General features: G+C 38.9%; 1 protein-coding gene and 1 long non-coding RNA gene across 4 annotated transcripts in view; one reads left to right on the forward strand and one right to left on the reverse strand.

Annotated features, from left to right (window-relative positions):
* The window catches only part of RALA (RAS like proto-oncogene A), a 66675-nt gene extending 46458 nt beyond the window's left edge, over window positions 1-20217 (reverse strand). For 2 of the 3 annotated variants that reach the window (XM_029926687.1, XM_029926688.1), the window contains exon 1: window positions 19326-20217. In XM_029926687.1, coding sequence (XP_029782547.1) covers window positions 19326-20212 — 887 coding nt within the window. In that variant the 5' untranslated portion in view covers window positions 20213-20217. The remainder of the gene's footprint in view (window positions 1-19325) is intronic. The other variant, XM_029926689.1, reaches the window with a different exon arrangement.
* Window positions 5782-15698, forward strand: LOC115281346. The gene is made up of 2 exons (XR_003904256.1): window positions 5782-5921; window positions 15534-15698. It is a non-coding gene; the product is annotated as an uncharacterized LOC115281346 (long non-coding RNA).
* Window positions 20218-20727: the final 510 nt, after the last annotated feature.

The following is a 20727-nucleotide window of genomic DNA, read 5'->3' on the forward strand; positions in this document are numbered from 1 at the left end:
TAACCAATTATTTTATAGAACATCTCTTAAAATTGAGTTTTGTCTGATGATTAGGTTCAAGTTATGTTATCTTCCACAGGAACAGCACAAAAGTGATGCTGTTTCTTCTGTCTGCATTTCTTTTTTAAAAACTTTATTTTAACTAATGTGGGGCTCGAACTCATGGCCCTGCGATCAATAGTCACTTGCTCTTCTGACTGAGCCTGCGAGGCTCCCCAAAAGACTTTATTTTTTAGGGCAGTTTTAGGCTTATGGCAAAACACTTCTTTTTGTAAATGAAGTTTTACTGGGATCTAGCCCACTTCCATCTGTTTATGTATAGACTGTGGCTGATGTTTATCACAACAGTTAAGGTGAGTGGTTTTAAGAGACCACATGGCCTGCAAAACCTGTATTTAATATTTTGGCCCTTTGAGAAAACCTTTGCTGACTCCTACTCTAACTGTCAAGACTTCTAAAGCTACAGTAATTAAGACAGTGTGGTATTAGTGAATGGCATACACAAGGAGCTGGCAAGCTTTTACTGTTATGAATATAAATGTGCCCACTTTAAAAGATAACCTCATCTGAACACCAACTTGAAAATTAATTTCCAAGCTGTTTAAATCTATAGTTTCATTGGTTTTGAAAACATTTATTACAAATACAAAAAAGGAAACATGTTTTGATGAGTCTGCAAGAACTGATGAACATTAGAGAAAGTGGAAATTAGCAAGACAAATTTCATTAATCATCTGTCCTTAATGGTTAGATAAAATTAACTGAGGTCTATCATTAAGTCCACACAACTAACAGTATCATTCTCCCAGTTTTTTATCTCTATCTTTATGAGGCATTTATTTCAAATGTGACAAGCATTGAAACAACTATAAAACAGACTGCACCTAAAACCTTTGAATCACCATTTCACAAAGTGCTAACTTTCACTGGAATGAAGATTATGTGAACAGAGATTTTTTTTTTGCATATATTATGGTATACCGTATCTCCCAGCACCTGCAAAGAGGGCCTAGATAATACTTATTTTTTACTCATTTTTTTCAGCTTTGTTTAGGTAAAATTGACAAATAGTATACAACATGATGATTTAATATACTATTTATCTGGTGTGTGAATGATACAAGACCTGTAAAAGTTCTAATAAAGCAGTCAAAATAATTTGACTACAGTGCTTTCACTAAACAATGCTTTAGTGCCAACAAAAATTTTCATACTATTAAAAAAACTTTTAAACTTAAAATAGGTTACATAACCTCCCATTATTTTCTAACTTATATTTTATGATTTGTAATGTATACTGTATAACTGCACAGCAGTACATGTATGTGATTTAAAAGTAAATATACACATGAGAGTTTCTAGAAATCTGCACATAATCAAAAAGAGAAAACTCCCCCATGGCAGAGGTCCTCAAAACCTAACTAGTTAATGACCAAGAAAGAACAAATTTGAGAGTATACATTTGGAAACTTATAGAGAACTTAAGAGTAATTTTATGTCCGTTCAGTCTAACTTTTATTTTTTTAATGAGGTTTTTTTTTTAGTTGTTTTTTCTAATAGTGCACATGCAAGCAGGTAAGAGGGGTGGGGAGATGGAGTGAGAGAGAATATCTAAGCAGGCTCCACATTCACTGCAGACCCTGATGTAGGGCTCGATCCTATGACCCTGGGATGATGACCTGAGCCAAAATCAAGAGTCTGACACTCACAGAGAAGGACAGAAACCATATGTTCGCACTTATAGGTCTAACAGGAAATTTTCAGAATGATCTAGCTTCAAGAAAAGCAAGCAGTTAGTAGTGCTTAAGAAAAACTGATTCAGTATCTAATGGATAGTTGATACCTGTCACAACACAGCATTTTATATACTGTTAAGTGAAACTTCAATACAATCTAAGTTTATTTTGGGAGTGTTTGCTGTATAATTGGATTTAATGAATTGTTTAGAGGTGCAGTAGGCATGGCTTTGAGTAGATAATGAAAGAAAATGCAAAATGCTTATTGATTCATGATGTGGTTTCATCTTAGCTTGGGCAAACCATGCAGTATTTAATATAGAGTAGCAGAATATTTATTATTGAAGCTTGAAAAGATGTGAGTTCTTTGTGTGCAATCTTTCATTTATGCATGTGAGAGGGTTTTCGTTTTTTTAGTATTTTTACATTGTAGTACTTGTTTTGCTTGTTGGTGGTGTTTGCTTATTTAATACATTCTGTTAAGGACAGAAAAAAAAATTTCAAGAACTATCTCAAATAATATTTTATATAAAATTTATCATCTGATACTCCTGAGTACACAAATATATTTTGTAACAGCCTTTGGGGAAAAAAAAAGTAAAAAAAAAAAAAAAAAGAGTCTGACACTCAATCGACTGAGCTACCCAGGCATCCTGTCAATCTTATAAAATGGCCTTGCTTTCTGTTTGGAAATTTTCATTTTTCTAGTAATTCATTAGAATTGTATTTTACAAAACTATGTAAATATGTATAATACATACTGGAAAATTTTAAAATAGTTCTTCACCAAAGATAATTTCAGAAGCACTGCTATAGAGAACAATCAAATGCAAATCTAATCATAATGCTTCCTAAATTCTTCTGATAGCTCCCAAGGGCTAGAGATGAGGAACCTTATGATCTCTCTACCTTCCAAGGAGTCTTTGTGCTTTCCCCTCCTCATCCCTCAAGAATACGCAGCACTCACTCTAAATTCATGGCATGAATTTGATTACCTGATCCTGAACCCTCAGTATCCAACTCAACCTGATCCATTTCTTCTACCAAACTCCTGCTCATCCTCACGGGGAAAACTCCTCTTGTTACTTAAGCCTAGGCTGAGTGCTCATCCTTTTATGTGTCCAGCACAGTACCTGGCACACAACAGGTGCTTATTCATTCAACAAATATTTTGTTAAGCAAAACCTATGTTCATGTCACCACATCATACTGTCTCCTCCAAAATGTTCTATACTTCTCTTAAAAACTTCTCATTCTACTGATAATAAATGGATGTCTATCAGCTTCAAATATTAAAGAATGAACAAAACAAACTATAATTTCTAAAGCAAAAAAGTCTTCTCAAATCCTATCAATCTTCCCTTCTTTATTTCGTTTATGAAACATTATTGCCAACATGTCCCTGGTTTAGAAAGAAGAAAACACACATCAGTAGCAACTTTCATCTCAAAATTACTTTCATATGACGGCCTTAAAAGGGAATTCTTTCAAACCCTCCTGCCCCACCTTCTACACTGTAGAGACTTGAAACATAGGTTGATTGACTAGCAGATATAGCAGAAATAAGCTACTGAAAGGAAACCTGCTGCTGTTTATCGTTGGCCCAAACATTTTAATATAAGTGAAAATATTTTATACTGACAGTAAGTTGAAAAAAAATGAGTCCTGAGTTCAGAACCCAAATGATGTTACAATTAGTCTAGTTTTTAAGGAAAGTCATTGAAAGGTCTGGATATATCCTACTTCCTAAGCCGTCAACATCAAGAAACAGCACAAAGTAATTTATAAGCAGAAGTTGGATTTTCTACATTTTTCACTAATGTGTCAGGTAATGATTTACATTCTACACTGTTTGACAAACTGTTCTTAATATGAAGTTACTAAAATTTCACCAGAAACATAGATAAGCTTACTATTTTATAATGTTCAACGGTAGCAATACTCTGACAAAGAATTACTACTAGGTTTTAAACAACCAAAAAGAAGACCCCATACATACTTGGACATGTACATCTTAATCTTTTTTGATTGAAAAACAAACTGTCAATATTTGCATCAAAGACTTAAAGACGGGATAAGATTAGATTCAGCTAACAATGATAAGAATAAAGGGCAGAAGCTATTTGACTTGTTATAGCAAAACAGCAACCAAATGAACAGCTGGGGTTTGGAAGAGGAGAGGAAGGGTACACCCTGTAGTATTTTCGGGAGTAATAACCTTATACTTTTATTTCCTAATCCAAAAGAAAGTAACTGTTAACCAGCTAATTTTTTAAGTATTAACATACATTTTTATATGAAAATTTAAACTATGTTTTGCTTAATCTAATAACAGCATTCTCTAAATATTTAACAACTGATGCCAGGGGGAGTGGACAGAATGTGCTACCAAACAAAGGGAAGTCAGGCTGTGATAAACCTTAACACATCTGAGGAGGGTAATTCAGCCAAAGTTATAAGAAATGACAAACTAACTGTATAGATTACCTCCCTCACTCAGTTATCAACAAGTGAGTAGCTACAATTTACTGAGTACCTTATTTTACTTAATGTTTAACATATACACATTAAAAAATAATCATCATGGGAATTTAATAAAGAAATGATAGTCGATGAGAAAAGCAATTTGGCCCACCAGAAGCAGCATCCAGGTAGGATGGGATTTTAATTTTTGAGGTGTATTCAATAAAGATTTTGAACTCAGAACTGTATGTCTCACAAAGTCAACTTAACTGAATAGTTAAAAAAAAAAATTCCTTGATCCTCAGAACTATAATGATCAACGATTATCCTGTTCTTAGAGGCTATTATGAATCCAGGGCAGTTTTGCCTGGACTTAATAGCCCTAGTTATGTGGAACTCTGAACTCTCCTATTGTCATTTCTAAGTCTTTCTGCTCCTTGCCTTCCTTTCAGAGCTGTCTCCCACTGATCACTACTGCTCCTATACTTGCCTTCAGCAGCACCCCTTCACCCCTAAAAACTGTTTGGACGCAAACTACCAGGCTTATTGTAGTTAGATAAAAAGTGAGAGTTCTGAAAGATGGCCTAATTATTCCCATGAGCATCAGATTCGTACCAGCCTTCAGTGCTAGGACCATGCATTTCTACTTTGGCTGTTCAAAGGTATGTTTTTTTTCCATTTGTTTTCAAACTTTACTTCCTGATTCTTGATAGTATAGCCTTTAAGTTTCCTGTCTCCTACCTCATATGGTTATCTGGACGATTAAATGGAAATAAGGAATCTGAAATTGTTTAGGGTCAGGGCCTGGCCATAGAAGGAAATTTATAGATTCTAGTTTCCTCCTTCTTCTTTAAGTGTTTCATATTTTAAGCTGTAAAATTTGACCTCAAAAGAAGTGAATGTTACTGTATGATTCTGGAAGTCTGTGATCAGGATAGTTAAGAACTAACTAAAGAAATGAGGGACATATGGCCTGAACAGGCAGGCACTTGGGAACCTGGCAAAGCAGTTGTATCATTGCTATTTTCAATTATTTGAAGGAAGGTATCTGTAAAATGACTGTTCTTGATTCTGACAACAGATGGGCTGTTTAACAAGGGCTCAAAAATAGGTTTGTGTACTAAGTGCTTCTTCAGAGCACAAACCAGGAACAAAGAGGAGTCACAGGATAAAACACTTCAGTTCAAAACAAGAATGAATTTTTTTAATGTTTATTTATTTTTGAGAGAGAGAAACAATGTGCAAGTGGGGCGGGGCGGGGGCAAAAAGGGAGGACAGAGGATCTGTAGTGGACTCTGTACTGACAACAGAAAAGTCACACATGGGGCTTGAACTCACAAACTGTGAGACCATGACCTGAGCTGAAGGTGGCCACCCATCTGACTGAACAACTCAGGCGCCCCAAGAATGAATTTTTAAATGAACACATCTAAAAATGACCCAGATTTCCACAAGATCACTACAAGTGTTTAAGCAATGGCTAGTGGCTGGGTAGTTCTCAGGGAATTTTTGTAAATAGTGGAAGAATACATTAGAACCTTTCAAGGCGCACTCTTCTAATTCTATGAGAGACGATCTATCTGATACAGACAGCCCCAAGCCACAAGTTCTCATTTCTGCATTTAACTTTCATACTGAAAACAAATCCTAAAGAGTACTGGAAGAGCATGGAAGCAACGCAACAGCCACAGAGTCTCCAGTTATTTGTTCAACTTCATGATGGTATTTATATAGCAGTTATAGCTATTTAAGACTTAAGATAAGAAATACTTTAAGTGATAACAATTATTTCCTTTTAGAGCAGGAAAATCACAACTTCTTCAACAGAGTCGTTACCATCACCATACACATCACACACCCAATGTCATGAAAAGGAACTAAGAACTAGCCTTACTTTAAAAAAAAAATCACTTCAAAGATGAATCATTCAACATATGGACACTAACAGAGCTTGAGAACCCAAGTAAATGAAAGAGAGGAAGGAAACTAATTATAAAAAAAATTGATTTCAGCAATCTGTAAGAACGTAGGCATTCCAAGACAGTTGGATATAACCCCCTCCTCAGAGTTAAAAAAAAAAAAAAAAAACTACATGAAAGAACTCTCAGGAGAAGTACAGAAAAATCAGCCACAACTACCAAGTTGTTATCACTGCTAATGTCAGCTGCCTCTCACCTCCATGGGAGGGGAAAGAGTTATATGAAATGTTTTAGTTTAAAGGAAATATCACATGAGTTTGTTTAGACAAAAAAAAAGTACTACTTGTAAAGGTTAATTTAGTGTTAAAATTAATCAGATACCAAATGTGGTTTTTTCAAAAAACTGTAGGTATCAACTTTCAATTCATTACTTTTGATTTCATTTCATAAAGTGGGCAAAAAAATGACCTGACACCCCTGAAGAAGCAGACATAGAAATAGACTGTCTTGCCTGGAATCCATCCTTCTAGAGGGAGCGACTCCCTCCTTCCCATGTTACAATAGGACTGCAAATCCAGATGCTCCACATCTCTCAAAAGCAGGGCAAGAGACCTAACTTGGACAGAGTACTGCATTTTTGGGCCAGAGGGAAAGACTGGCTCTTTCTGCCACGCTGGGAAGAACTGAATCTGGAGATGAAAGTGGCCACATGTGAAGGGTCGGCCAAGAGAATGAAGAAAGAAGCAGAGCTGAAAAAGTGAGACAGAAACACTAACATTCTGTTTTGCTTAAGACTAAACTGGATCCCTGACTCTTACAACTGAAAGAGCCTAATTCCCCTAATGTGTCTATTTGTTTCTCATGCTTCAGAAGGAAGTCTCTCCTTGCTTAACTTCAGAATGAAAATGACAGTGACTATCACTGTCTTCAATTGTTCATTCTACTTCTGTAGCAGCTAGACATATGAAAGAATTAAGAAAAGATTTAGCTTTTATTCCACTTGTCTAGAAAAGCCCCACAGCAAATGAGAAAAATTAAGCAAGGTTCATGGTTAACATCATAACCAAAACAAAACAAAACAAAACCAAAAAAAACTAGCATTCTCTGGGAGAAAATCTTTGCAAATCACCTATCTATGAAGGATTTGTATCTGAAACACACAAAGAACTCACAATTCAATAACAAGACAACCCAATTTAAAAAAAAATTGGTAAAAAGATTTGAGTAGACATTGCACCAAAGAAAATTTGTGAATGGCTAATAAACACATGAAAAGATGCTCAACACCACTACTCATTAGGGAAATGCAAACAAACAGACAAACAAAAAACCCCACAGTGAGATACAATTTTATACCCACTAGACTGGCGATAATAATTTCTAAAAAGACTAATAACCACTGTTAAAGGTGCAAAGAAGTGGGAATTCTCAAACATTGCTGGTAGGAATGCAAAATAATGTGAGACCACTTTGGAAAACACTTTAGCACCTCCTTAAAAGGTTAAACATAAATGTACCATACAACTGAGCATTTCTACTCCTAGGTATATAAAGGAGAAATAAAAACATATGTCCACACAAAGGCTTGTACATGAATGTTCACAGCAGAATTATTCATAATAACCAAAAAAGGGAAACAATCCAAATGTCCATCAACCGGAGAATGGATGCAAAAGGTGGTATATCTATTAAATGGAATACCTACCTAGTATTCACCAATAAAAAAGAAAATAATTAGTGACACATGCCACAAAATGATGAGCCAGCAAATAATTATGCTCAGTAAGAAAAAAAAAAACCCAAACACTTCTCATGGTATGATTCCATTTATAGTAATGCCCAGAAAAGGCAAATCTGTGGAGACAGAATGTAAATTAATGGTTGCCTGGGGCTGGAGGTAGGAAAGGGGGGGATTAACTACAATGGGCAAGGGATTTTATTGAAGTGACAAAAACCGTTTTAAAACTGGACACTGGTGATGGTTACACAGCAGTTACTAAAAATGACAAACTTAAATGGGTAAATTTCATGATATGTAAATTGTATCTCAAAAAAGTTAATTAGAAAAAATGAAATAGAGACTAAGGAAGACATAATAAGCTAACAGAAATCACAAACCTTGACTGGTCCCTAGATCAGAAGTAAATCAGCTATTAAAGACAGTCGGGACAACTAGAAAAAATCTGAATCTGGGCTGCATAGTAGATGATGTTATGGAATTATTACTAGCTTCCTTATGTGCTAACCAACAGTATTATGATGATATGGAAGAATGCCTTTATTCTCAGAAGATGTAAGATGAAGTACACAGAGGTGAAGATGCATGAGGTCTCCAACTTCTTTCAAAGTAGAGAAAAAGAAAAGTATCTATACTTAGAAAGATAAAGCAAACAGGGCAAAATAATAACTAGTAATTGGTGAATAGAGGATGAGAGGGAAATACAGGCATTCAATATACTACTCTTTTAACTTTTTTCTAAGCTAGAAATGTTTCAAAATACAAAGTTGGGAGGCCAGGGAAGAGCACTCTCATTTTAAAAGGTAATCAAAATGTAAAAGAATCACCAATGCCATTTTCTATGCATTTCAGAAAGAGGCACATAGTTGAGGTACAGACATTGTCTTCTTTATTCTGTAACTGTTAAGATACAGATAATAACAGGGAACAGATGGTAACTAAAAGAATAAAATAATCATGCTAAGAGCAAATTAGAAATTTATGAAAATGCTAATGCTAACCAATACTTTTTGAAATAATTCAAGAGAAAGCAACATAGTTATTAGCTGATGTGGAAATCTTTAAGTTATTGGTACATTCAATAAAACATTGTGACCATAGGTCAATAAATTTTCCCATCCCAAAGAGTACCCATCCCACCTATATCTCTTGGCTGGTATTAAGATCAAATGAGAACACATACACAAAAGTGCTCAGTTTCAATTTTAAAAAATTTAGTCAGTTACACTCTGTATCTTCCCAGTAAGAAAAAGAATACAAACATAGGATTAAACCTAGCACCATTTTTGGTTACTCTTGTCTATAATTGGTGTCCCTCAATTTTGTAGTCAATGCCGCACCAACAATTCTTGGAAACATTGTCATTGTTCATTATGAATGATTTCCCTTCATTCTCTAACTTAGACACTTTGTCTAACTACTTGTTATACCACAATCTGTAATAGTGTGCTTTTAAAAATCAAAACTTGTAATAGCTTGAAACTCATCAGACACACTAATGTAAAACAGAAATCCTATTACAAATCAAAAGCAAAGTTTACTTAGAAGTTCAAACAAAAAGCCACATTTACAGTTTCTACAATAAAGAAAACATTCTTAGAATTGGACCTCAAACTAAAATGTCTAAGAAAAGACATGATATCCTAAGATGTACATTACTTCACAAACACAGGGCAGCTTAGACAAAGTACTCTAGCAGATCAAAGACAATCACACCCACTGGAATGGCTATAATTAATAAGGTGGACTATAACAAATGTTGGTGAGGATACAGAGAAACTGGAAGCCTTATACACCAATAGGGAGCATGGAAAATGCAGGTGCTTTAGAAAACAGCTTGGCAGTTTCTCAAAATGTTAAATGTGGAGCTACCATATGACCAAGTAATTCCATTCCTATATATATATACTCAGGAGAAATGAAAACACATGTCCATGCAGAAACATGTACATCTATTTTCACAGCAGCACTATCCAATATAAGCCAAGGAGTGGAAGCACCCAAATGTCTATCAACGGATGAGCAGATAAACAAAATGTGGTATATTTATTCACTGGAACATTATTTAACCATAAAAAGGAATGAAGTACTGATATGTGCTACAACCTGGATGAACCTTGCAAACATATTAATGAAAAAAAAAAAAAACACAAAAAGACCACATATTGTAGGATTCCATTTATGGAATCCAAAATGTCTAGAATGGGAAAATCTGTACAGATGGGAAGTGGATCAGTAGTTCTCTGGGGCTGGGGATGGAGGGAAGGCTAATGAGTATGAGGTTTCTTTTTGGGGTCATGAAAATGTTGTCAGATCAGATAGTGGTGACAGCTGCACAATTCTGTGACTGTTTTAAAAAAAAACACTGAATTATACTTTAAAAGAGTAACTTTTGTGGTATGTGAATTGCATCTCAATAAACCTGTTATTTAAAAAAAAAAAATCCAGCCCTCATCCCCTTCAAATAAGCAAGGGACATAAAAAGACAATTCACAGAATAAAAAAATATAAATAACCAGTTACTATACAAAGAATTTAAACAGTTGTAACCAAATAAACTTTAAAAACAAAACAAAATATAGAGACAAGAATGGGTTTTATGATCTAAGCCAAAGCAAAGGATGAAAGGAGATAGGCAGAGCAAATGACCAAGTTTTATTTTATTCTGAAGGATCAAGAAAGCTACTAAAACCCACAAGCAGTAAATAAGAATAAATGAAGTAAAAGAGAAATTATCTTAGTTGTATCATGTAGACACATGAAGGAGGGAGTCCTTGGAGATTAACAGGGTAGTGGGAAAGCTACCAATAATCCAAACATTAAGACTAGGGCAGCCAGAGACCTCAGGGAATGCAAATTTTCTGTCACAAACAAATGTCTTATGCAGAAGAATGAGGGGAGACAGAATGTCCTTAGACTTCAAAAACAGGGGTAGGTAAAGTAAGGGGGAAAAACAAAGGAACAGGAGAAAAATCAGCCTCCTGCCCAACCTCTGCCATCGAGATGCCAGAGGGTGACTTACCAGAGGGCGAGACTTGAGGGTCTTCACAGCAAGGCATCCCCAAAACCTCTCAAGGATGAACTGCATGCCAGAGAGAACATGACCCAGAGAGAAAAAGGCAACATGGGTCCCAGGAAAAGTGGAGATGGATAAATGGCCTGGTGAGTGAGAGCTCCTCAAAGCTGGGACAGAAAGAGATTATTAAACACCCCACCTACCAGTGCTCGTACTGTGAAGATGGACAATAGGCCATGGACTAAGAGTTGTAGAGACTTCTGGGGAGGAGCACCTTAGCACAGGGGTCAAGAAATTAATAAACACCCTTTCCAGCACTCCTGGGACAGGAAATGCTTAGAATGACCAAGACAGACAACAGGATGTGGACTAAGAGTTTACAAATGGACCTAGATAATTGTGAAATTATACAAACTTACAGAAAATGTGCTATTTAAACTTTCTGGGTGCATTAGATGGCAGTGGAATGAAAGCACCCTGTAGAACTTGGGAGGCAACACTGGTGTGTATCCACAACTAGCATGTGGACAGTATGTATGCTGAATGCCTGATTCCACACACAAACACATCACTTCTAGCCAGAAGACGGGGTCTTCAAAAGCGAACTCTGGAGAAGAACAGATGATCCAGTCCTATAGACTTGTCTTGAACAACCCCACATCTGTGGTCTCTAGGTCACTCCCAGAGATAAGCTCACTTAATTATAAACCTGCCTTGCTATATGACCTATAGACCCAAGGACCCAACCCATGACCATATCAATAAAAGATAAACCTAATTTACCTGTCTACAATACAAGACAGTCTAGGGACTCCTGAGTGGCTCAGATGGTTAAGCATCTGGCTTCAGCTCAGGTCAATCTCATGGTTTCTGAGTTTGGGCCCCACATCAGGCTCTCTGCTGCCAGTGCAGCTTTGGATCCTCTGTCTGTCTCCTTCCCCCACCTCTTCCCAGCACCAGTGGCCTCTCTCTCTCAAAAATAAACAAACGTAAAAAAACAAAACCAAACAAAACCGTGAAAGCCTATAAGGGAGCCTAAGGGAATCCTTAGATCATCACAGACCCATGGAGCTTTAGCCTAGAGGAGAAAAGGAGGTCACCCCATGGCAAGCATGACTGGCTGAGAGAAGATTGCAGTGAAGTTCAGAACTATGCGGCAAGGTAAGAACAAAACTCAGGACTGGTTTTGTGAACTGGGAAACTGTATTAGTCCTTACCTTGCTTATCTTTGTACTTTGCTGTGTCCACTACGAGAAAGTCAGTATTTTCTGCCTCTCAGCACATGCATCTCCATTTAGTACCTCTTACAGAGACAGCGAAGGATTGCAGTCTTTGAAAGACACTTCCATAGCTAAGATAATATCTAGTACAAAGTACATTTTTGGATATCCACAGAAAAAAAATAATACAATAAAGCAATCAGCATCTCTTATTAAAGACACTGTTATACCGCTGTTTAACATTGTTCTGGAGATACTAATCAATGCAATTAGATAAGATAAACATTTAGAGGCATAACCATTGGAAAAGAAAGGACTGAAATTTCTATAGGTAACATGATAGTATATCTTGAGCCTAAAGGAAGCAATGATAAAAGTAATTCAAACAATAAGACTTTAGCAAAGTAGCAGGAAAATATGCAAAAATCAGAAATATTCATATATATGAATAATAACCAGTTAGAAGATATAATGCATAAGAAAACTCTATTTATAATAGCAACAACAAAAGATAAAATGCTTAGGAATACCTGAACAAGAAAGGTTCCAAACTTATACAAAGAAAACCATAAACCTTTCTCCAAAGACACAAAAGTCAATTTAAGAAAATGAAAAAACATTGCTTGTTCTAGGTTAAGATGTCTCTATCGTCATCAAGAAATTAGTTCTAAATTAAATCGTAAGTTTAATCCAATCTCAATAAAAACAGCAATGACCTTTTTAATGAATGGACTTAGACAAACTGATGCCAGAGTTCATATGGAAAAATAAAACATGCAAGAACAGCAGGGACCGCATGGAAGAGGACAAGTTACAATGCAGAGTAGCTCTTCCAGACACTAAATCATATACAACACCTCCATGATTAAAACAGTGTGGTACTGGTGCATGAACAGTCCAACAGAATAAAATACACCCAACTCCATACAAAGTCTGTGTATGATAAAGGGAGCCAAGATTTTAAAAAAATAAATGGCATTGGCACAAGTGGAAGCCAGGGAGAGAATGATAACATTATATCCATTCCTCACACCATATACAGATGTGGAAAATGAAACCATAAGAGTATTGGAAGAAGGCATGGGTGAATTACTCTATAACCTAAGGATAAGGAAAGACTCTCTAATGATGACTAAAAATTCAGATGCAATAAATTTAAGATTAATATATTTTACTACACAAGAACAGATTTTCATATCTCCCCAAAACCCAATAAGCAAGGCCAAAAGATGTCTGGGCAAAGTATCTGCAACATACACCAAAGTTAAATGATTAACATTAAAAGAAAATTTTTTTTAATGTTTATTTTTGAGAGAGAAGAAGCACAAGTGACTGCGGGAGGGGCAGAGGGAGAAGGAGACATAGAATTCAAAGCAGGCTTCAGGCTCTTAGCGGTCTGCACAGAGCCTGATGCGGGGCTTGAACCCACGAAACATGAGATCATTACCTGAGCCAAAGTTGACGCTTAACTGACTGAGCCACCCAGAAGCCCTTAAATGGTTAACATTCTTAAATAAAGAGAACTTTTAAAATCTGAAGAAAAAGACCAAAAATTATTTTTAAAGTAGGCAAATAATATGAACATTTAATTTTAAAATGTGAAAAAATGACACTTTAGTATATAAAAAATGTCCAATTTACAAATTAAAACTATACTGAGATACCATTTCTCACCTACTAGATTGGCAGAAATTCAGAAACTTGACAATATGGTCCACTGGTGAGGCTGTGGCCTCTTGCACACTGCTGTAGGTATTCAAAATAGTAGAGCTCCATTAAGGAGAGGAATCTGTCAATATCTAATAAGTCTTGTATATGCATTTATCCTTAATATTACCTCCAACAATACAAAGACACACATGTAAAGCTTTTCATTATAACATCATTTATAATTGAAAAATATTGGAAATTACTTAAATGTCAAAGTACAGGACACAAGATGAATAAGCCATGGAATACTCAGCAGGAAAGAAAAAAAGTTATTTGTTTTAATTTATGTGTATTATTTTTTTCAAATAGCTACTAAACCTTTAGGGCATAAATAATTATTAAGTTGTCTGGGCCTATTTAATAAATCATTAGGTGTTTCTTTTGACCTAAGGATGCTATGAAAAAATTGATATGACAAGGTTGTCATGAACTAAGAAAGTTTGGGAACTTCTGATAATGGCCTGTGAAAGCTTTTTTTTTTAAGTGTTTATTTATTTATTTATTTTAAATATTCTTTTAATTTACTTTTGAGAGAGAGACATAGAGAGAGAGAGACAGTGTGAGCAGGGGAGGGTCAGAGAGAGAGGAAGACACAGAATCCGAAGGCAGGCTCCAGGCTCTGAGCTGTCAGCCCAGAGCCTGACGCAGGGCTCGAACCCACAAACTGTGAGATTATGACCTGAGCCGAAGTCGGACGCTCAACTGACTGAGACATCCAGGCGCCCCTTAAGTGTTTATTTTTGAGCGAGACAGAGACAGAGTGTGAGTGGGGGAGGGTTAGAGAGAGAGGGAGACACAGAATCTGTAGCAGGCTCCAGGATCCAGGCTCGGAGCTGTCAGCACAGAGCCCAATGCGGTGCTTGGGCTCATGAGCTGTGAGATCACGACCTGAGCCAAAGTCAGATGTTTAACCGACTGAGCCACCCAGGTGCCTTCTTGTGAAGGCTTTTAAGAGTGTATTTATGTATGTAGTTATGAGGTTACTATGGATTATGGCCAACAAAATTTACAATAGACTAATGAAGGCACTGTCCATAGTGGTTAAGTGCTATGTTAGATTTTACGGCAGCACATAAGAGGAGGAACCAGCCCAGTCTTGAAAGTTACTGGGGTTCCTATTTGTTTGTTTGATTGGTTGGTTGGTTTCCTATTGTTTGCGGGATGAGATCAAGAGAAATAAATCTAATCAAGATTAAACTGAGTGCTGGAAGACAAGTAGGCATATACTAAATTGGGATAGGAAGAATGGCAAGAGATATGGAAGCGGAAATGGAGGACTAGGAAAACAGGCTAGCATTCTAGAAGCCTAGTACTGCCTGGAACAGAATATCCTGGAGGAGAAGAGATGAGGCTAGAGAGTTAGGTAAGGAGTAGGTCTTGAAAGTTTTTTTTATATGAGATTAGGGATAAAAGGAGTTGGGATTTTATTAATGGGCAAGAAGGGGCTGTGAAAGGGCTTTAAGTAGGGGAGTGTCACAACTGCTCTAACCAAGTGTGGAGAAAAGACGGGAGTGGGATGGCACCAAGAGGCTAACAGGCTGCTGCAGTAATCCAGAACCTCCAGTTTCAAACAGTTACCAAGCTAGCTACTCAACTACATTAGAAAGAAGGGATCCTGTGGTTTAGATGACTACCATCACCTTTGTTGAAACTGGGGATCTTTGCCCGCCCTTCACAATGCATCTGGGAGTTGAAGTCATTTCATAATTTTGCTGTCTTATTCTCCAACAGGACATTGTCAAACCCTGATCTTCAGTTTCAATAAGTGAATTCAGCAACCCAACTGGACCTCAGACTTCGAAGAGCTGTGCATGTCAAGCACTAAGGTCTACTGCATCTAATAGAGAATTCTAACTATGAAGGCCTTTAAGAATAATATCATAATATTTTATGTAAGTTTGCTTATTTTGCTTTGTACAGACTACATATTCTTGATGCTGAGGAACTGTACCTTTGGGCATAATTACATCAAAGATTCAAATTCTCTTCTAAAATGTATTCCCATGACTCCAAAAACTTACAGAGCTTTAATTTCCTTTTTTTTTTATATTGTAGCCAAATCCTTATGAGTGTAATAAGGTAGTAAGAAAGGTTTCTTAGACCGAAAGAATAAAAGAAAAACTATTAGTAATAGGGGCTGGAGAATGAACCATATTTTACTTAGAGCCACATACTTTTCTTTTTTTTAACCAAGGGATGAACATTTCCTTCAAATTAAGCCCATTAAAAGTGTATTTTTTGAAAGGAAAAAACAAACAAACCTATACAGGCTTGGAAAGGGTGAAGAGAATTTTACCAGGACTGAATAGCAACTAGACCCTTACAAGAGTTCTGCCACCTTTAAGCCTCTACACTAAACCCAGATTGAAAACAACATATGGTCCAAAATGATAAAAACAGACCCAGGACACCCTTGCCTCTTTTACCATTCTTCCCAATTCCTCTAAAACCTCCCCCTCCCACCTCCTTTAATGAAAGAACTAAAAAACAAGATTTCAGGAAAGGTCACTACAAAATAGGTTTTCCAGGGGCGCCTGGATGGCTCAGTTGGTTAAGCGTCTGACTGTGGCTCAGGTCATGATCTCATGGTTCATGGGTTTGAGCCCCGCGTCAGACTCTGTGCTGACAGGCTGGAGCCTACTTCTGATTCTGTATCTCCCTTTCTCTGACCCTCCCCTGCTCATGCTGTCTTTCTCTCTCAAAAATAAATAAAAACATTTAAAAAAATTAAAAAAAATAGGTTTTCCATAGTCCTCTCAAGTAGGGATTATTCAGTACTTCAGAGGTAAAAGGCAGCCTCAACACCAGTATTGAATTCCTAATATTCTACTCCTCCAGGAAACCTATCCGAACAATATCCAACCATTTTTTCATCATGGCACACAAAGCAGATAAGAACACTGTATTCATATGCTGGAGATAAACAGTAGTAACCCCAGGACCCACTTGATGGCCAAGAATGCTGAAGGGACCATTATCTTCACGTTCCTGCAGCTCAGCTCAATCAGAATCTTGTATTTCCTCAGTCTTTCAGGATTAATTGCAATATGCAGTGCTCTCAGAAATCCTTACTTTCAAATTCTGACTCTAATAATTACGCTACTAGCTTCCAGCCAATAACTTCACTTAGTTAAGTATGGAAAAATTGCCTATATTAGAGGTACTGTGGAGATTAAAAATAATATAACTAAAGCTCTTATCACAGGGCTTGGCAGGCAATCAATGTATACAGACTGTTATTACCAAGAGGGCTGTTGAATTAAAAGAGAAATCTGATCTCTGTACAGTGGTGATGTTTCGGAGATAAGAAACTTCAGGCTTCCCTCACCTTAGTGTCTGAGAGTTAAAACATTTTATAAAACAATAAAAAAAAAAAAAAAGCTGTCTCCCTACTTCATCCAAATCATAATCTTCTCCCTCCTTAAAAACATTGTAGTATTTGAAAATTGATTGCCCTTGCCCCCCATCCACTAAGGATTACAAGCCTGCATAACGCTGATACACATACAAGAGGCGATTCTGGCACATTTATTTATGTTCCGCAGAAGCTGGAAAACCAGTGCAGGACCATCACCAGACATTTGGAGGGGAAAGAAAAGAAGATATCAGCACCTTTTTTTTTTTTTTGGATTTCCCTAAAGTGAAAATAATCCAACCATTTAGAGACAAAAATCCCCCCCCCACACACACAAATGTAGACAAGATTCTTCCCTATAAGTCATCCTTTTTCCCCTGAAAACCTGCAAAGAAGTGTTGTATGAATTACTTCAAAATAAGTGATACAGATTACTGCACTTTTAGCAGTCACACCAGAGAACACCTGGATCTCGGAAAAGAAATGTGGAAGTGGCTACCGGTAAATCATGCCAACGTCATACCAGAATGTCAGAGGATTTCATGTACCCATGGGAGAAATAAGCCATTGTAACCAATTCTTTGATGTACCGTGTTTTCCAAACAGTGGTGACTCCCAATTTCCTCTTTCTGATTAAGACAGGGAACAGTTATCAACTCCAAACATAAACTTAATATCATTAGAAAATCTCTTCTTAATAACTCTGGATAACATGCTTAAGTGGTAAATATTTAAGGCTGGAATAGAATTTTAACTTTTCAGGGGAGGATAGTTTGGGGAGGACAGCAAAGGATTCTTCTTGAATCATCCTTTAACCCTGCAAAAAAACATGAAGACAAAGCAAAGTCTGTAGGTGCCAAGAAACTAGAACACAAACAAAAACCCCAACAAAATACACGTTTCCTAAGGCAACAACTGTGGGATCGCCTACACATTCATTCATTCCGTGGCAATACGGGAGTAACTTTTATATTCCAGGGACATAGCATGGGAACATGTGTATACATAAGACATGGTTCCTGCCCTGAAAAAATTTAAAGTCTAAAAAAAATAATGTCTGAAGAGTCACAAATCATTTTATAGTAATATTGTATTAATAGAGACAGAAATACATAAACTTGTAAGATACATTTAAATACACTAATAAAGGAGCTAAAAAAAAGCCTTCTACTGAGAGTTTACTAACAAATTTTGTTATCCAAGTTTGAGAACACGATTAAAGTCGTAATGTACTTTCACGACAAGAATCAATTTATGACCCCTGTTTTATAAAGACCCCTCTCCCCCAACCGAACACAATTTGTAAGTTGGGTGCTTTTCAGCTAGACATGCAGGGCGTGGCACAGGAATTCTCACACAACCCCAAAGACACTTGGATAAGCTCTCCCAAGTCTGGACATTCAGGTTTCCCAGCAAAGGCCAGTTCACTCCCTAATTCTCCTTAAACCTTGAAACAACACTGCCACCTCTCTGTGCTGTCATCCCTGCCCACTTACACACATATACCCAGGTTAAAACATACAAATCACATCTTCCACTCCTGGAAAACCTTAAGGAACGAACCACCAAAGAAACACCTCCTCACTCAAAAGACATCTATATTCTGTTCCTCGTTTTAGAGGCTGGATTACCCTAATATGGGTAAACCAGTGCACTTCAATGCGGAGCATCTAATGACTTCAGTCTGAAAAAGCCATTGCTTAGACTGGCACAAAACCTTGGCGGAGATGCTTTAAAAGCAACTGCTCTGGTACAGGAGAGGACTGGAAGAAAGGGAAGGAGGGGATTGGGGCGGAGTGAGGCGCAGGGACTGCGGCGGTGGCGATGGGTCCCCCCAGGTCGCGGGCACCGCCCAGGCGGGGACCTCGGCGCGGCGGGCCAGAGATGCAGGGTGACCTTCCGACGAGGCCAACTCAAGGAGGTGCTGGGTTCGGAGGACCGCACCGCAGCCGCCGGCTCTCGAGGGTGCGCTCGCCCGCACAGCAGCGGACACAGCGCCCCGGATTCCAGCCCGGGCTCGTCTGCGGGCACAACGCGGCACTTGCAATCTCCGCGTCCGGGCCCTGAGCCTCGGCCTCGGCCCGCCGCCGCCGCCCGGACACACCCCCGCCGCCGCCACCCCGGCGGCCCCAACCTCTCCCGGAGCGGCCCGGGCAGGCATCGCTCACCTGCACTGCAAGCCGGTCTGCCGCCCAGCGGGCTCCGAAAGCCGCGACTGAGCTGAGTTCGGCCGGAGTGAGGTCGGCCCTGGTCGTCTGGGAGGCTCCCCGCCGCGAAAGGCAGAAGGACAAGTCCGACGGGCGGCGGCGGAGCCTGGGCGGCAGGAGGAGGAGGAGGAGGACTCGGGGCGCTCCGCTCTCCAGAGATCCACCCTCCTCCTGGCCGCTCTGCAGCAGCCGCCGCAGATCACTTCCGGGGCGCTGGGAAGCGGGGCGGGGCTGGCTGGGGAGTAACTTCCGTCGGCGAACGGAGAGGAGGGTGTTGGGGGACGGAGCTGGAGAACAATGGCCAGGAGGGTGCAGGCTAGCAGGCGTCCACCCTCTGCGTGGCGAGGGCGGGCTGCGCGGCCCTTTGGACGGCCCCACCCCCGACTCCCCGCGCCTGGCGAGGTGGAGTCGCCTCCCGGGGGCCCGGGAGTGGCCGGGAGATTCCCGGATCTCGGCGTCGGCGCCGCGACGTCCTTGTCTCTCTTCTGGGGACCGGGAGGGGGTTCTCGGGGAAGAAGGGGAAAGCAGTGGCCGCCATCTTGCTTCCGGGGGGCAGTCGCTTCTCCCTGGCTGTCAAGGGTGGAGGCCACTCTCCCGTGGCCGGGGTTTTCCAGAGTGGAGCTGGTGATGTGATGTGGCTTGTCGCGGGCCGAATTCTTGAAGGTGGTTTGGTCAGTCTTCTGCCCTGGCTGGAGGGTTTCGGTAACTGCGCCGTGCCTCATATATCTAAACCGCTGATCCCTGGAGAACTCGTCCCCGCCAATGGTCTGCGATCCTTTGCTGAGGGCACTTGAGCCCCGTGGACACCGCAGGTCTGGTGTGGCGCTGGGATCAAACGGCGGCCCCATCTTGTGACTTGGTAGCTTAGTTAGAAGTAGTTCCACTAAATCTGTTGCTTTATTCGAATCCTTTCACAGGTTCGAAATAGATCTTTTTCCTAACATACGTTAGCAAATGGAATCTTATTTCCTCACATTTTTTATTACCTTTTACCCACCCCACTCTCCATTGAGTACCCCACTTCCTGTTTTGCATCCCTCGTTCAAGGAATTCCCAGTCTGATGCGCAGATATAAAAGTAAATAACTATGATTGGCAATGTGCTATATCAAGGTATACAGAGGAAAGAATAGGTGACTACTAACTGCGTTGGATTTATAAAATAAGGGATTTTCCAGCACAAACATAAGGGTTGGAATGGCAAATCTAGATCTTAACAAAAAAGACATGCAGCCCAGGGACAAATGATATGTGTTTATAAGTTTGAGTAGTAATTACAGGGCTTAAAAGTTCAGACCTGGGTTACTGAAAAGATGAATCCGGAGAAGCAGATAGGAACCAAATCGTGAATTTTCATGACTTGG

This window comes from Suricata suricatta, chromosome 2 (genome assembly GCF_006229205.1).
Source record: "Suricata suricatta isolate VVHF042 chromosome 2, meerkat_22Aug2017_6uvM2_HiC, whole genome shotgun sequence".
Taxonomy (NCBI): domain Eukaryota; kingdom Metazoa; phylum Chordata; class Mammalia; order Carnivora; family Herpestidae; genus Suricata; species Suricata suricatta.